The following is an 18,231-nucleotide window of genomic DNA, read 5'->3' as shown; positions in this document are numbered from 1 at the left end:
TACAAGCAGATAATCTTACCTTAGTAGAATCCAATACTTTCAGGCAAGAATATCCTCGTTTTGAAAATTCAGTACCCTAGATGAAAGGGAAAAATCAATTAGAAACCCTTTTTTATTTTACAAGTTAAATGGTGTTAAATCTAAACGATCAATTACATGAAATTTATGCAAGAGGCATATGATATCCAACCGATATCCTGCATCAGTGATTTTTTTGTGAAGTTCATCTGCCTTTGTATAATTCTTATTAGTGCGTGCTTTTGATCTTTGGATGGCCGCCGTGTGTACATCGGTCGGAACACATGATGACTCTTTGGGATCTGCTGTGCTTACATACAATGTTACAGTATCACCATCTGAAATTGCTTTTGCGTCAACCTGGTTTCATCAAAATGATTTACCAATCAGAACTAGTTTCAAGGCACTTAGTTTTGGTGAAAAGAAGTACTTGAGAGCTCTATATTGTTTTTATTACTGTAGTGTCTGGAACTCAAACTGTACTCCTTGAGGCAATGAAGTTGGGACCCCAGCAGAAAGTTGAACCAGAGTATAGGGAAGAGGGAGACCATAGAAAGCCAATAAGTCCTATAGATAAACAATCACAAAAGAATTTTTATGTTACTATACCCCATTATTGTTGTGAGCATCATGTAACAGCCTGCATATTGTGTGGCACTAGTTCTTGAGTAACTGAGTGTACCTCAACATCAGCCTTTTGGTGTCTCTTGAGTGTTTCAATAACAAGCCTTGATGCTTCTTCAGCTGTTTGTGGTGGTGGTTTTGCTTCTCTCCATTTCTCAACTAGTTTTCTGTACCTTTATATATTTGAAAATTCAGAGAAACCAAATTTAGTTAACTGCATGCATGGAGAGAATTTTCTTAAGACCATTTCTTATTTTTTTTTTGTTTCAAATGTTGATTAATGAGATAGATTGCATGCTGATCACCAGTTAGCTTGAGCCTTCTTGGACGAGACAGCGTGCTGAGGGAGTCCTTCTGGGACCTTTAATCATAATCACAAAAAAGAAAAAAAGTCAACTTTCGATAAAATGGGATGAAGATTTAACAAACCCAGAAAGGCTGAAAGTTCTGAAACCATTGACCTTACCTATTTGTTTATGTTTTGCTGAGACATAGAAAACGAATGAGAATTGAGAAATATTTTTACATTACAGGCTACAAACAGTGCTGAAGAGTTTTAAAAAAGTACCTTTATGTACAAAGATTTATCTGAGTTTGCTGAAATCATCTCATCCTGCAGTACATTTATGTACAATAAGGTTTTTTTATCATTGGGCTAGATTTATCAACTGTAACTTTTATGGCTATATAATGTCAATTTCTCCTCCAAAACAAGTTTATGTAAATATTAAATTCTGTTCATCTGTCTAGGTAGATGCTTGCAGGATATATATATATATATATTTTTTCCTTATTGTCTCTAGGTTATAGGCTTAATGTTCCAATTATGATTCTGATTGTATTGACAGGAATATGTTGGGTTGTACTTGCTGTGGAGTTGTATCTTGCTGGTGCTGCAACAAATTCTCAAGATGGGATTACATATCTTTTTGGAAGATGCCCTACATGAGCTCAAGGAGATGGTTGAACAGAATATGCGTTGATTTGTTAGTATTCTCACTGACCCAAAATGTTGAACTGTTTTCCTCTCTGTCTATAGCTAAGAGGTGTTTTGCAGTTGGGAGACTTGGATATTGTTGGTTTTCTTTTTTGAAGTTTGGTATTTGTAGCCTTAAGCTAATTAAGATTAGTATTTAGTATTTTGTAAGGTACTAATTGTGATACTTATGGAGACTTAAGGTGTTTAATTGGAGTAACTTCTATTTTGAAACTACTATACTTTTTTTTATCAATTGAAACTATTGTACTTTAGGACCAATTTTCATTTTAAATGCTATATAGAAAAATTTCTCAGTGGCAATTTAAAAATGCAAAGAAATAATTTGGGAGCAGGCACCAAAAAATGTCAACAATAAATACTATAGCGTTCATTAAATGCTAGGAAAAAAGAACAATAGCGTTTTAAAATGCTATAGTAAGGGCATTAAACGCTATTATACACAATATTATAAGAACCAAAAAACACCATTATAGCGTCCCAATAATAGCGTTTCTAGTATATTACAGCATTTTAGAAACGCTATTATAGTAGATTTCTATAGCGTTTGTAAACGCTATAATAGATGTGCTCTTTTATAGCATTCTAAAAACACCATTTTAGCGTCTCAATAATAGCGTTTCTAGTATGTTATAGCATTTTAGAAACGCTATTATAATATATTTCTATAGCGTTTGGAAATGCTATAATAGATGTGCTCTTTTATTGCATTTGAAAAATGCTATCAAAAAGTTGGACCTCTTATAGCGTCGGCTGTCATAGCGTTTTGGATAATGCTATTATAAGGGTTTGATAGCGTTTTTTGAGTGCTATAAATGACCATTTTTGTTGTAGTGTATGAACCATGATTGTTCATACGTTCGAGCTCCAATACCAAACTTCTAGATCTCCAATTGACCTAATATTTTAGAGGAATGATCTTTGAGTGACAAACTAATAAATGAACGGTTTAGATCGTTAAAAACACAATCGACATATAAGGTTCTACATATAAATCAGTGGTTTTTGCATTTGAAGAATAAAATTATATCAACTCTTTCGTTAAAACCTTGTAGCTTCAATAATTGTGAAGACCACAACGTGATTATCACAATCAGAGCCATTCTTCATATATGTTCATACTCAAAGATCAACCCTGGAAAAAATCGGCTCAATCGGAGTTCATCTACCCGTTCGATTATTATTATAAGAATCAAGATCGTTCATACATCCTAAATGCTAAACCTAACTTCTACATCTCCAATTGAGTTAATTTTTTGCATGGATGATCTTTGAGTGAGGCACTAAGGAATGATCGGTTCGGATCGTTAAAAACACAATACAAAAGTGATCTTCTACATACAAATACACTTGAAGAGTATAATTATATTAACTTTTGGGTAGAAATTTTGGTGATTCAACAATTTGTGAAGACTACAATGTGATTTCAACGATCGGAACCGTTCATTCTATTCGTTTATACTGGAAGATCATCCCTGCAAAAAATCGGCTAAATCGGAATTCATCTCATACTTCGATTCGTATTACAAAATTTACAATCGTTCATAAGTTCAACCACCGTTACCTAACTTCTACATCTCCGATTGAGCTAATTTTTTGCATAGATGATCCTTAAGTGAGGCACTAAGGAATGATCGGTTCGGATCGTTAAAAACACAATACAAAAGTGATCTTCTACATACAAATACACTTGAAGAGTATAATTATATTAACTTTTGGGTAGAAATTTTGGTGATTCAACAATTTGTGAAGACTACAATGTGATTTCAACGATCGGAACCGTTCATTCTATTCGTTTATACTGGAAGATCATCCCTGCAAAAAATCGGCTAAATCGGAATTCATCTTATACTTCGATTCGTATTAGAAAATTTACAATCGTTCATAAGTTCAACCACCGTTACCTAACTTCTACATCTCCGATTGAGCTAATTTTTTGCATGGATGATCCTTAAGTGGGGAATTAAAAAATGAATGGTTATGATCTTTGGAAATACAATCGTATAGTATGCTATTACATATATAAAATTGTAAACAAAAAAGTATTCTTACTTTGGGCGAGGAACTACAAATTTCGTCGCCCAAAGTTATCTTGGGCGAGGAACCTCACCATTCGTCGCCCAAAGTAACTTTGGGCGACAAAATGTTAGGTTCGTCGCCCAAACCATTATTACAAAACAGGATGACCCTTTGGGCGACGACCAGGTTCCTCGCCCAAACTAGGTTTGGGCGACGAACATTATTTCGTCACCCAAAGAGTCTTTGGGCGACGAAATATTTTGTCACCCAAAGTGAGTTTGGGCGACAAATTTTCGTTTTCCTCGCCCAAAGGCACTTTGGGCGACGAACATCTATATTCCTCGCCCAATGTATTTCTCAATTAATTGTTTATTGTTAATGTTTAGGCGACGAACACATTTCGTCGCCCAAAGTAACTTTGGGCGAGGAACGTGTGATTCGTCGCCCAAACCTCCTTTGGGCGACGAACATGTTCGTCGCTCAAACCTTTATGACATTGAGCGACAAATTTTCTTGTTCGTCGCCCTAAATTGCTTTGGGCGACGAATATATGTTCGTCGCCCAAAGTGTGGTCGCCCAAATATGTTTTTCTTGTAGTGGGCAGGCTGGACATAGGAAATTAATGAATAACGCCATAATTTCATTAGTCTGAGCACCAATTCACCCACCCACCCACTATATTTGATTTAGGTATAGACACAATTAGCTAAGCTAGCTACTTACAAGAAATTACTGATAGGCATTATTACCTTAGAATTGCAGCAAATGCTCATATCTTTCTTTTGCATATTGTTAATGGCTTTCTTTGGAGCAACCCAAAAGACATGCACACAATCTCAGGTTTTTATTAAAGGATCATTTTTGTAAAAAATTAAGTAAATTGAAAACCATTTATTAACAAAGATTAAATAGTCAACATTTCAAGTGTTTATTTTATTGACCATTTAATCTTTGTAGGTAAATGATTTTTGATTTACCTAATTTTTTATACAGATGATCTTTTAATGGTGACCTAAAAAATAGACGGTTCGGATCGTTGAACTATTATATGAAATGTGCCCCATTGAAAACTTGTGTTAAAAATATGATATCATGGATCCGACTCAAAAAAAAAAATAAGAACACAAACGACATCAAATCACACATGTGTTGACGTCTGTGTTTTTCTCTCAGACGATAGATCAACCACTACAGTACCACTTGTGGTATAACTGTGGTGTTCCCCAAGCTATTTTTTACTTGTTTTTAAGATTTTTTATTTTTATTTGGATTGAATGATTGATGTTTATTCGATTGTGTATAAGTAACTTAGTATGTTTCCTGAGATTGAAGAGTTTTAATATTCAAAAATTTGAGTTTTTTTGTTAAAGATATATATATGATCGAGTGTAACTGCATTGTAAAAATGATATAACTAAGTGCAATGCCCATTGATTGGAGATTGATTGCGTAAGCTCCCATCTATAGACATGATTTATGTTCTTAAAGTTCCAAAATTTTTATATGCAAGGTTATTAGCATGCTAAAAGTGTATTAGGACCTTATTAGTTGTTAAGTCCAGATTTATAACACTTTCTAAGTGCATGAAGTGGTTACAGGGTAGTGGGCGTTAAAGTCATGTATCATGCAGTTGTTCTAGCTAGATCTATTCATGAACTTAATTTCTGCGTAGTAATTGGACAAGGTGAGAAGTCTCACTCTCTATTATATATATTCTCAAAGAGGTGGTGGGCTACTCATTGATCGACGTGAGACTCATCCAGGGCTTGTATGATCTATTGATGGGATAGATTTTAATGATGTGAATTGTAGTTCAGATTGAAGTCGGTTGAGTGGAGGCGACCACGAAAGTCACCTAATGGGTCAGTCTTTTCTTGCAGTTTGTTCTATATAAAATAAAGGACGACTTTACAGATGTCTGGAACGATTTTATTACTCATTAAATTTCTAACAATTGTTTAATAAACTTAATCATGAGCATTTATTTATACAGAGAGGAGGGGGGTTTGAGCGGGCACGAGAGCGGGCACCTTCGGTGAACTTGCACAAAAGGAAAGTCTTGTGATTATATATGATGTCAAATAGTTGGTCAGTCAATGGTCATAGGTAATTAATGAATAACGCCTTTCAGTAGTCTGAGCACCATTTCATGAGACTTTCCCTCCCAAACTTGATGCTAAGCTATATTAGACATATCCCACCCACCCACTATATTTGATTTGGGAATCGACACAATTAGCTAAGCTAGCTACTTACAGGAAATTACTGATGGGCATTATTACCTTAAAAATGCAGCAAATGCTCATCTCTTTCTTTTGCATATTGTTAATGGCTTTCTTTGGAGCAACCCAAAATACATGCACAAAATCCCAGTGTGAGGACGATCATGGCCTGGCTATCCATATGCCATTCCGTCGTAGCGTACATGTGTCAGCCATTTTTCATGAGCAACGTGCAGTACTAGTAAAATTCTTTGTCAAGCGCATAGATTATAAGAATCAGGAGATCCAACTACAAAACCCAAATGATTGTGTGCTGGTAAAGCCTTTAGAAATCCCCAACATGCCAAACTCCCCCTTCTACTTCTCGGAAACCGACAAGTACAACATAACCTTATTCCAGTGTCCTGTTGAAAGAGAAATAGATATGCAAGTCCCCTGCCTTAGTGGCCGGGGCTACAAAATCTATGCCGTTTATTCTTACTACCCTATGGGGTTCCTTCCGTCCTTAAAATCTTGTACAAAGATGTATGATGTTATATCAGTGCCGCCTTTTTTTTTTTACGACGATAGTCTTCGTTTGAAATGGTCTAAACCAAATTGTAAAGAATGTGAAGCAAAGGACAGCAAGTGTACATTGAAGAACGATGGCACCACAAGTGAAATTCAATGTGTTCCCTTCACGAAACCAAGTAAGGGTCACATGATACATTCTTCTAAAGTCTTACAGATTAATTACATCAAGCATATTTGTTCATGATGTTATTAACACTTTCTGCTGGGTGATCTTCCAGCTAGCATGAAATAGAAATATAGGCATATGGACATTTCACTTGGTGCTTACTTGTTTTGGTAACCGGATGAATTAGATAAACTGGTAAATTGAATATGGTAATGGCACTCATGTTAGTTTTATGATACGTACGTTTGTTAAATGAAGATATGTTACTGATCAATTTGGATCAAGATTCTCTGCTAAGGTTGCCTTTGTTTCTTTAATTTTGCTTAACTTTTAGTCATAGCCGTATGTTATAAATTCAAGAGCGTACGAGTAGAAGATCAGGAAACTGATTTTCCTGCGATTATGAATACTTAATTTCACAAACATGCATGACAAACTGACTTTCTCGTTATCTTTTGCAGGTGCAACAAAGAAATTAGTGGCTGCATGTGAGTTGTCTAACTAGTCTTTTACTTTGTTTCAAGTCAAGAAGACGCTGGGGATATATATTTACTCAAGGGTTATTTTTTGTAGGTGCAACCGTGGGTTCACTAATTCTGTCACTACTGATGATTGCAGCCTATCGTGTTTATAGCTTTGATAGAAAGGAAAAGGAGAATCAATTAAAAATAGAAAGATTTCTAGAGGATTACAAAGCTCTCAAGCCAAGTAGATATTCATATGCAGATCTAAAGAGGATTACAGAGCACTTCAAGTACAAGCTGGGAGAAGGAACCTATGGAACTGTTTTTAAAGGAAAGCTTTCTTCTGAATTCTTTGTTGCTGTGAAACTCCTCAACAATTCTAAGGGAAATGGGGAAGAGTTCATAAATGAAGTGGGAACCATGAGTCATATCTACCATGTCAACGTGGTTCGCATGGTTGGCTTTTGTGCTGATGGATATAGACGGGCTCTGGTTTATGAGTTCTTTCCCAATGGTTCATTGCAGGATTTCATTTCATCAGCAGATGATGAGAATTGTTTCCTTGGTTGGGATAAGTTGCAAGACATTGCTCTAGGCATAGCAAAAGGAATTGAATATCTCCACCAAGGATGCAATCAACGAATCCTTCATTTTGATATCAAACCTCATAATGTTTTGCTAGACCAAAATTTCATTCCAAAAATATCTGATTTTGGTTTGGCCAAGTTATGTTCCAAGGATCAAAGTATAGTGTCAATGACTACAGCTAGGGGGACCATGGGCTACATTGCACCCGAAGTGTTCTCTAGAAACTTTGGAAATGTGTCTTATAAGTCCGATGTCTATAGTTTTGGAATGCTATTGCTTGAAATGGTAGGAGGGAGGAAGAATATTAGTCCAACCACAGAGGCCACCAATGAAGTTTACTACCCAGAATGGATCTATAGTCTTCTAGAAGAAAGAGAAGAACTACGGATCCATATTGGCAGGGAAGAAGGAGATGGTAAGATTTCAAAGAAACTTGCAATTGTAGGGCTCTGGTGCATCCAATGGAACCCGGTGAATCGTCCTTCAATGAAAGTGGTAGTTCAAATGTTGGAAGGAGGAGAAAACTTAACCATGCCTCCCAATCCTTTTGCATCTACAGGTACTACACGGACAACTGCAAGTGTCCCTACAAGACGCTTGAATCTAGAGTTGGAAGCAATTGCGGAAGTAGAGTAATTAATATGTACAGAGATGTTTTCATACAAGATTGTACGTAAACATAAATTATTGGTGAGGTTGACTTTAATTGAATACCTGGTTTAGATCTACAGTCTGGCTAAAAAACATTATCCATATATATAAGTAGTAATAAATATCTCACATTTTTATACCACAATTTCATACCATCTTATGTGGTAACTTACATAACATTCATACATTAGACACTAAAAAATAAAAATAAAAACCCAAAAAGAAAAATAAAAAGAAAAATTTTTTCCAATAAAGTAATGACACGTGAGATGGTATAAAAATATGGTATAAGTGGTAAGTATAACATTATTCCCCGTATATATATATGTGTAAGCCTCCAACATATACATTATCCTTTTTACTTTATCAAAATATATTTATATGTTATGTTTGTTAATTGCAACTAATTTTTATTTTTTACTTCTTTTGTGGAGTTGATTGAAACCTATTTGTAAGTTTCTCAATCCCCATTATAGGGATCCATTTTCTAACATAACAAAAGCTAGGAGCTAAAAAACAAAATGAAAGAACATTCAACGTATAATATATATAGGGTTATTTTTCTATTTAAGACATATACTTTGGGGTCTGTTTTAATTTATGACACATATTTTTGTTTGTCTTAATGTAGGACATAAACTTTCATTTTGTATTAATGAACATCCATCAAAGTTTATGACCTGATAGAGGTGACAGATTGTCCTTCATTAATACAAAATAAAAGTTTATGTCCTACATTAAGACAAATTAAAATATGTTTCCTAAACTAGAACTGACCCTAAAGTATGCGTCCTAAATGCCAAAAAAACCCAATAAGAAATGGCATTTTAACCCCTAAAAAAAGTGTATGTAATTGACACGTGGTCTTTTTTCAACATAAGACCTCACGGTGACGGATTGTCCTTCATTAATACAAAATGAAAGTTTATGTCTTACATTAAGACAAACCAAAATATGTGTCCTAAATACAAAAATAACCCTAAAATATTATAGGCTCAATTACAAATGTAACCACTAACTATGGGGGTATTTCAAATTGGTCCACAAACAAAAAAATGTTTCATATTAGTACAATAACTAATAAAAAGTTACAAAATAGCATATTTGTTATGAATTCCATCAAGAAAGACAGTTAAATGCCACTTTGGATAACGATGACGTGAATTTTTTTAATAATGTGGACACCAAATTTGCTATACATAGATTTATAATGTCATATTGATAAAAAAAAAAAAAAAAAAAAAAAAAAAAAAAAAAAAAAAAAAAAAACTACAAAAACTTTTAAACTCTTAAACTTGTTATCATTAATCCATGTGGTGTAAATTTAGTGTCCACATTATTTAAAAAATTCATATTAGCACTGTCTACACTAGCATTTAATGCCTTTATTGACGGAATTTGTAACGTATATGCTATTTTGTAACCTCATATTAGTTAGTGTACTAATTTGAAATATTTTTTTTGTTCATGCACCAATCTAAGGGGGGTGTACTCAATCAAGACTTTTAAAGACTTTTGTTAAATTAAAAAATCAGGAGGTACTCAATCAAGACTTTTATATACTTTTAAAAAGTCTATGAAAGTCAGAGGGTACTCAATCAAGACTTTTTAAAAGTCTTTGAAAGTCATACGGTACTCAAAATGTCAATGACTTTCACAGATTTCTCAAATTCATAGACTTTGAAAGACTTTTGGCATTAAAGTATACATACCAAATCTTCTTATTTCTCTTCCATTCCCCCCCAAGACTTTGAAAGATTTTTATGAAAAGGCTTCCCCTTTTCTCTCTCCGCCTCCTTTAGCATTGCATGCGCGTGTACGTGTATGTCCCTTCCAACATTGATACACCTATTCCTTATAGTATCTCATCACTATGCCATTACATATAAATAGACCTGTCATATACGGTTCTAACTCCAGACTTCAGTGCTCCGGAAGTTAGTTTTATGGGTTTACAACATGTCAATTATAATATACTGTTCCACCCTTTTATTTTTTGTATGTTTACGTTGAGAGTTTCAAGGATGACTTGAGTTAGATTTATCTGTTAGATACAATAATAAAGAGATTAGTTCAACATTATTTAAATTTTTGACTTATATATTAAGTAGTAATACAACATTATTTCTTTCAAATTTTAAAACTTATATGCATTTCTCATTATGTAATATTTTATTTTTTAAATTTAATTGTCTTCACACTTGGAAGCTCGTTTTCGTCAATGTTACCTGGATTTAACATTATATATGTAACATTGAATAGTAAGTTTCGACAAATATTGAAGACCAGTTTTAAATCATTCAATATATTAGTAGGTTTCTTAACAATCTTGATTTCTTAGGGATTATTCTTCATCAGCTTGTCATTTTTTGTTTGATTTCACTACTTTTTCATTGCCCTTCTGTTTGATTTCATTGCGTTTTCATTGTCCTTTGTGATATACGGATGTTATTATCTTACAATATTTCACAATGATATTTTTATCAAAAAGTCATTGAAAGTCTATCAATGTCTATGAAAGTTTTTTTAATAAAACTTCATAAAAGTCTATAAAAGTTTATAAAACTCTTTGAAAGTCTATCATTATTCTGAAAGTCTATGAAAATCTGTCACTTAAAAAAAGTCTTTAAAAATCTGAATTGAGTACATCCTCATAAAATACCCCTCATAGTTGGTGAGTGCATTTTGTAATTGAGCCTATAATAAAAGACCAATTTGGGGTATATTATGACAAAATGAACAAAAAAAATCAACATTATGCTTCCAAATAAGATAAGAGAAATATTTTATTTGTCTGAATCACATAAGAGATGTTCTGATGAATTTTTAGGGTTAAAACAATTTGGGCTGGATTTTTTTTCTCTATAATTTAGGCTGGACTTTTTTTTCTCTATAATTTAAGTTTTTTTACGATATTATAACAAAAGCTCGATCGGAAATATAGTCTTTGCAAAAATTAACGTGAAAGTATATAGTCTTTGCGAAAATTAACGTGAAAATTAACATGTGTAATCTTGTTTATTTTATCAAATTAAATATATATGTTATCTTTGAAATATTATTTTTTAATTCATTTTTGGAAGTTTCTCAATCCTGATTTTAGGGTTCCTTTTTCTATTATAACAAAAGTTAGCAGCTGCCGGTCCCATTGTGGTCAATTGGCTTTGTGCATGGTCCTTGGTTCGACCAGCACAGAGTTCTTGAGTAAAATTCCGACAAAGAAAAAAGTTAGGAGCTAAATGACAAAATGAAATTAACATTCCTCCTAAATATAATAAAAGACCAACAACAAAAAATAAAATAATGAATGAGATGAACATTATGCTTCCAAATAAGATAAGAGATATATTTTTAAGCGATATTGTGATGACTTTTTAGAGATGAAATAATTTGGGGCTGGAGTTAATTTTTTTCATTTATAACAAAAGCTTGGTAATATAGTCTTCGAAAAAATTAACATGACAAGTGATATAAGATGAAATTACAATATTAAACAATTTAATTGACTTTACAATCCATCTTATTAAGACAAAAAAAATTTATATTACCTTAGTGAAGCACTGTACCATCACCCAGCCCTTTTGCAGTCCTCAGTAGACCGCGTCAACACACTGTTGACATTGATAATAGAGACGAACAGTAATTCCACCATTGCAATTGCATTTCAGAAACCAAAAATAACACAATGAAAGAAATGCCTCTAAATTATTACTCGTGAGTCGTGTCTCACTTTTTTCTTTAAATTTTGATTCACTTGTCAATTTGTCCTCCATTCCTTAACTCTATTCACTTTTTCGTTTCCCATACTAAAGTGGCTTATAAATGACAATTTTTATAAGAGTATTTTTGTGAGCACAAGTCTAAAAAAAGAAAAAATCATACTCCTCCAAATTTTGTTGTTTATAAGCCATATCAGCATAGGAGATAATAAAGTTGATAGAGTTGACGTATTGGGAAAATTAAAAACATGTTAATTAAAATTTGGGAAGCAAAATAAGATAAAATGAAATTTAAAATATAAAGTGAGGCATGTATCATGAGGGAGCATTTTTATAAATAACTCTTTATTTTAAGCCGAAACAATAGTGTGTTGGAACAAAGAAATTAATTATGATCAAGTTGCGCTCCATCGTTGATGAGAGCGAATTACCAACGGAAACAAGAAACACAACCATTGAATTTTCTTTCTAGCTAGATTCCATGAAGTTGCCCCTCTTAATTTTTAGTGGAACGATTCAAGGCTTCCGATCAAATTGGCCACCCAACTTGACTCTATTTTAAACTCTACCTACAAGGCTACAAGTGGGTTACCCTGCATTGCTATCCAAGTTGTTTTCTGATTAAAAATATCGAACCCATACACACTTTTTCATGGCCGGCCCTTGTAGTTGTGGCAACAAGAAACACAACCATTGAATTTTCTTTCAATATTATTAGTCTTTACATCGTAACTCTTCTCTCTAGATAGATTCCATGAAGTTGCCCCTCTTAGTTTTTAGTGGAACGATTCAAGGCTTCCGATCAAATGGCCACCCAACTTGACTCTATTTTAATCTCTACCTACAAGGCTACAAGTGGGTTACCCTGCATTGCTATCCAAGTTGTTTTCTGATTAAAAATATCGAACTCATACACACTTTTTCATGGCCGGCCCTTGTAGTTGTGGCAACAAGAAACACAACCATTGAATTTTCTTTCAATATTATTAGTCTTTACATCGTAACTCTTCTCTCTAGATAGATTCCATGAAGTTGCCCCTCTTAGTTTTTAGTGGAACGATTCAAGGCTTCCGGTCAAATTGGCCACCCAACTTGACTCTATTTTACTCTCTAGCTACCTACAAGTAGGTTAGCATGCATTGGCATCCATGCATCCATGTTGTTTTTCTCATTAAAAACATCGACCCCATACACACTTTTTCATGGCCAGCCCTTGGGGTAAGCTTAAGTCAATGAGGCGGTCACTTCAAACCCCCAAATTTTTTATTTTTGGATATGGCTCTGGGTCGGCTTAAGCTTAAGCATGTATCCTCATAAGCAAACAAATAAAATTGTTTACTTTTTTTTTCTTTCTTGGAGGAACAAAATTATATATTTTTACTTAAACCCAAATATGTAACCTCAATTTATACAGTCCATTTTAAGTTATGAGTGTCCATAACAATGGACAAGTCGGTTTGTTGTATCATAACTTTGAATTTTATTTGGTTTTATGTTTTTTTTTTTTTTTCATGAATTTGGTTTTTCTAAACTATAAGAGTAATACTAAATTTAAAAACTTTACTTTTTGAGTTCTTGTAATGAATTCTTGGAAACTTAATTTTTAGGGTCAAATATACTCTACACCTCTATGGTGTGGTCCAAATAAAACTTTGGTCCATGTCTTTTAAAAAATTGCAATATTAAACTTAAAGTTTGAATTAGTAGCAACATGGAAACTAGGTTTGCGGCATGTGGATAAAAATATAATTCAAAATTCTTTAAGAAACTTGAACTTTAAAAAATGTTTGGAAACATTGAAATTCAATTAAAAATAAAAGATAAAGTTAAAACTTAAAATTGTAAAATCCTAGTCTTCCAACACCTCCTTACAAGTTACACCATCCCCCAATCTCACCCACACCCCATCTACCTTTGACAGTTTGACTATGGTGGCCAGAGAGTCGATGGTGGAGAAGGGTTTGAGGAGGTGGTATATATGGAGGAGAGAGGTGAGGAAATGGTGGAATGGGCAGCCGAAGGAAAGTTGTGGATTTTATAATTTTATAATTATTATTATTATTTTTTATTTTTAGTTGCATTTCAATGTTTTCAAATATTTTGAAAAATCAAGTTTTGAAAATATTTAAATCTATGTGGTATGCCTTCAACATCAGCATAAAAAATGGGTCTAATGTATCATTTCAAACTTTAGGTTTAACATTTCAATGTTTCAAAAGACAGAGATCAAAGTGTTATTTAAGCCATACCATAGGGGTGCAAAATATAATTGACCCTAATTTTTAAAGTGAATTTTAGGGCAAATGATCAATTTTGGCCTTGTAGTTTCACCTTAGTCAATGTTCTCAAGTAAGTTCAATTTTTTCAATTAAGTTTTCCTAATTTGGATTTTTTTTTTTTTTTTTAACAATCAAGTCCAGAATTTAAATTTTGGTCAAATATCAGACATAATTTTCATGTCAAAACCATGTGCAAAATGCTTATAAAATTTGAATTGTTGCATTGTCGCGATGATGAAATCAAGGATTTACAATCTAAATTTGGACAAAATTTTAAGTTTGAAATTTGTCGTAACAAAATGTAGACTATAAAGACGTGATAGAAAATTGAGTCTATAGAACTAAATTGAAACAAGGACGAAATTACGAGAAATTATTCTGTATAATCGATACATTGTTATGTTGCATAACCAACTTATGTGTCATAATATGGGTGAATGTTATTAATACTATACCCTACTAATATAAACACATTCATCCAACAATACATTTACACGTTGGATAAGTTACACCACGTTTATACCCATTATATCCAATATTTTTTTTGAAATTACAGAAAGAAACTTTGTTTTTTGCCGTAAATTTAAAAGGTAATTTCAGTAATGGCCAAAAAAAAAAAAAAGGTAATTTCAGTAAGTTAGCAAATTTTCTTTTGCGGGTACCTTTATTATTACACTTACTAAATTAAATTTCAATTATTTTTTTTGATTGAGTGGGCGTCTTAAAGGCCCAAAATACAAAAGAAACTGGCTACAAATAAACCAACTCGTAGACAGCCTAAAAAGATCATTAATTAACAATTACTTAAAATTCAAGGGGGCTTATAAAAAATGGAGAGGCCCAGGCCCAGCTCCAGGGAATGCCCAATGTGGTCAGCAACTCCATTTTTCTCTCAATAAGTGTACTTGACTAATTAGGCCGCATTTCGTAACGTTTTGTAAATGCGTTTTTTGTTTTTACAAAACAAAAATTTTCTGCGATACACGTTTAGTGTGTTAATGTTTAAAAACACGGGATACCGTTTCTAAGATACAAAAACAAACCACGGCTTAAAATTAAGAACGATATATTTGTGTTTTACGCATTTTTTAAGAATATAGAATTCGAGCTTTCTTTCAATTTCTTCTTTCTTTGCCGTCTTCTACTGATTATTGAACAAGACAAATTTATTGCCTTTCACAGTAGACCTTGTTGTCAAGCTGCCCAAGCTGACCGAAAAAAAAGCTGCCCAATCTCAAAAGTTTTAATAGGAAAGCATCAAAATCACTTTCCTTAGATATGCAAAACTTACTAAATAGAAAGATAATTTGCATCAACCATGAAATTTCATGTTGTTTCATTCAGCAACTCTACCAATTTGCAGGAGTCTTGAGTTGAGGGATGATCAAGCTGGGGGTGTGAGAAGCAGTAATAAAAATGAGGGATGATCGAGCTGCCCCCAAATCTCACCTCCACTTCTAAATTTTTGTTTTTCCTAAGACTCCAGTCAGTGACGGATCCAGGAATTTGATTTCGGGGGGTCATAGTGTACACAATGCCATAAATTTTTTTTACGAAAATAACACTAAAAAATTAAATGATAGTTGTTTCATTTATAATTCATAATAAAAACATACAAGTTACAATTGTCCACGACGAGTTTTCATATTCTGAAAACGCGCCATTATAGCTTCATTATCAATACAATCAAAAACATCTTTCTCAATGTAAACAATTAAGCTATCGCTCAACCATTGATCTCCCATTTTGTTGCGGAGTGGACCCTTAATAATATTCATGGCGGAAAATGCCCTCTCCACTGAAGCAGTTGCAACCGGTAAAACCAAAGCCAATGTAATAAGCAAATACACATAAGTATATGTCCGATCCAACCCTTTCTCCACCAATTTTTTCGCAAGATCACCAATCCCTTTCAATTCTGAAAAATCACTACTTGAACGCATATGATGAATATAAATCCTAAGTTGATCTTCAAGTGCCAATAGATCTCGATCCGAAAAATCTTGAGGATAAAATTGAGCAAGACGAAGTAACTTTTGTATGTCAAAAGCGACGAAAGAATTATCCGGACTCAAACATGCCAAGCAAATAAGTAACTCACTATTTACCTCATTGAAGCGATCCTCCAATTCCACAAGTTGCTCATCAATGACATAAACAAAAAGCTCCACACGATAATGATGATGATATGTTTTTATTGGAGCATTGCGCCGTGATCTCCCTCGAGCTACATATGTCTCATCCATGTTAGGAACCTCAATATGATTTTTAGCACAAAAAGAAGCTACTTGATCAACCAAAAGATCAAACTCATTATTTCTCATATGGTGTAGTCTTTCCTTACATGCTTTGACTAAAGCCATTGCACTCACAATCTCTTGATCTTTCTTTTGTAATGCTTTTGACAAAGCATTTGTGATTCCCAATATAGATCTCATCAAAAATAGGTGAAACACAAACTGAAAAGATAACATTTCTCCCAATAATCTATTTGCTTCACCCACACTATCATTGTAGCGATCATCAACAATCAATTCAAGCACCTTCACAACCGATGCAAACATAGAAATCAAACTAATCAACGTACCATAATGGGAGTTCCAACGTGTATCACCGGCACGTTTGAGACTAGATTCTTGATTTAAGCCTCGACCCATTTGAAGACAATCATTTTCAAAGGCTTCCATAAGCTCTTTTTGGAGTTGTTCTCTCAATGCATCACGACGCTTACAAGATGCTCCAACAATATTAACCACACTATTACAAGATGTGAAAAAAGTGCCAATGTCGGCATTTTTCTTTGCAATGGCAACAAGAGCTAGTTGAAGTTGATGAGCAAAGCAATGAACATAAAATGCACAAGGTTGTTCTCTCAAAATCTTTGTTTTAAGGTCATTGAACTCACCTCTCATATTACTAGCTCCATCATAACCTTGCCCTCGTATCTTGGAAAAGCTCAATTTGTTGAAAGAAAAGAATGCATCAATGGCATCCTTTAGTGCACTAGAAGTGGTTTCGGCAACATGTTGGACCCCCACAAACCTTTCAATTACTTGCCCTTTGTCGTCCACATAACGCAACACCATAGCCATTTGCTCCTTTATTGAAATATCACGTGAATCATCCACCAATATAGAAAAAAATCGATCTTTCATATCATTCATGATAACCCCAATGGTTTCCATGGCACATGCATTAACAAGATCTTTTTGAATTGAAGGAGCTACTAACTTGAGATTCCCCGGGGCATTCTCCAACACAACGGCCTTAACTTTCTCATCATGATCTGCAAGAAATTGCAAAAGCTCCAAATAATTCCCCCTATTGCTTGAAGTGGCACTTTCATCATTGCCACGAAAAGAAAGTCCTTGTCGCAACAAAAACTTTGTGCAATCAATTGATGCATTCAAGCAAGTGCGATAAGCAATACGAGCTTTGTCTGACTGTTTTTGCACAACTGTTTCAATATGTGAATTTTGGTTCATTAGATTCATAGCAGCTTCTCTAGATCGATTGTGAACACTGTCAACCGGCCCAACATGCGTGCTAAACTTTTCTCTCCCTTTCTTCCAATTCCTGAAGCCTACCCCAGTAAAGACGTCACTACCCGCTTGTTCAAAATTGGATTTAAATAGATAGCAATAAAGGCAAAATGCGGCATCCTTAGATTGACTATACTCCAACCAATCAAACTCATCAAACCATTGGGCAATGAAGCGTCGATCAATTCCCGATTGATTAATTTGTGGGAATATATGACCTCTAGGTTGACAAGGTCCCTTTTGTAGATATGCTCTTCGGATCTCATCTCGAATATTAGGGCTATAATCCGCCATTTGAGTTCTTAATCCAGGGTCTGCTTGAAGATTAGCCAAAATATCATCTAACCCACTTAAAGTCGAACCAAAACTTGAATTAACCGAATTATTTGAACTACCCGTTGGACATTTTCTCTTAAAAAATCATTCCAT

The 18,231-nt window shown here is 33.9% G+C and overlaps 2 protein-coding genes and 1 long non-coding RNA gene across 3 annotated transcripts; 1 reads left to right on the top strand and 2 right to left on the bottom strand.

The window, feature by feature from the left end:
- Positions 1-315: 315 nt before the first annotated feature.
- LOC147291269 (uncharacterized) lies at positions 316-1,510 on the bottom strand. The gene is made up of 4 exons (XR_015121038.1): positions 948-1,510; positions 701-815; positions 476-585; positions 316-378 (listed from the first exon to the last, which is right to left on the bottom strand). It is a non-coding gene; the product is annotated as an uncharacterized LOC147291269 (long non-coding RNA).
- A 4,368-nt stretch (positions 1,511-5,878) lies between these two features.
- LOC147291268 (rust resistance kinase Lr10-like) lies at positions 5,879-8,317 on the top strand. Its single transcript, XM_086235084.1, has 3 exons — positions 5,879-6,569; positions 7,021-7,047; positions 7,133-8,317. The coding sequence occupies exons 1-3, from the start codon at positions 5,927-5,929 to the stop codon at positions 8,245-8,247; spliced, it is 1,785 nt and encodes a 594-aa protein (XP_086091210.1). The 5' UTR covers positions 5,879-5,926; the 3' UTR covers positions 8,248-8,317.
- Positions 8,318-15,879: 7,562 nt separating this feature from the next.
- On the bottom strand, positions 15,880-18,231 carry LOC147291267 (uncharacterized). The gene has a single exon (XM_086235082.1). The coding sequence runs from the start codon at positions 18,094-18,096 to the stop codon at positions 15,880-15,882; it is 2,217 nt and encodes a 738-aa protein (XP_086091208.1). The 5' UTR covers positions 18,097-18,231.

This window comes from Dryas octopetala, chromosome 3 (assembly GCF_963921425.1).
Source record: "Dryas octopetala chromosome 3, drDryOcto1.1, whole genome shotgun sequence".
Classification (NCBI taxonomy): domain Eukaryota; kingdom Viridiplantae; phylum Streptophyta; class Magnoliopsida; order Rosales; family Rosaceae; genus Dryas; species Dryas octopetala.
This window is presented reverse-complemented; position numbering and strand designations above follow the sequence as displayed.

What these genes read in the sequence shown, in the direction of transcription:
- LOC147291268 (XM_086235084.1), top strand. Translation starts at nt 5,927, where the DNA reads ATGGGCATTATTACCTTAAAAATGCAGCAAATGCTCATCTCTTTCTTT. An exon ending in TGTTCCCTTCACGAAACCAA is followed by an intron (nt 6,570 to 7,020) that starts GTAAGGGTCACA and finishes TATCTTTTGCAG; the next exon opens with GTGCAACAAAGAAATTAGTG. An exon ending in AAAGAAATTAGTGGCTGCAT is followed by an intron (nt 7,048 to 7,132) that starts GTGAGTTGTCTA and finishes TATTTTTTGTAG; the next exon opens with GTGCAACCGTGGGTTCACTA.
- LOC147291267 (XM_086235082.1), bottom strand. Translation starts at nt 18,096, where the DNA reads ATGGCGGATTATAGCCCTAATATTCGAGATGAGATCCGAAGAGCATAT.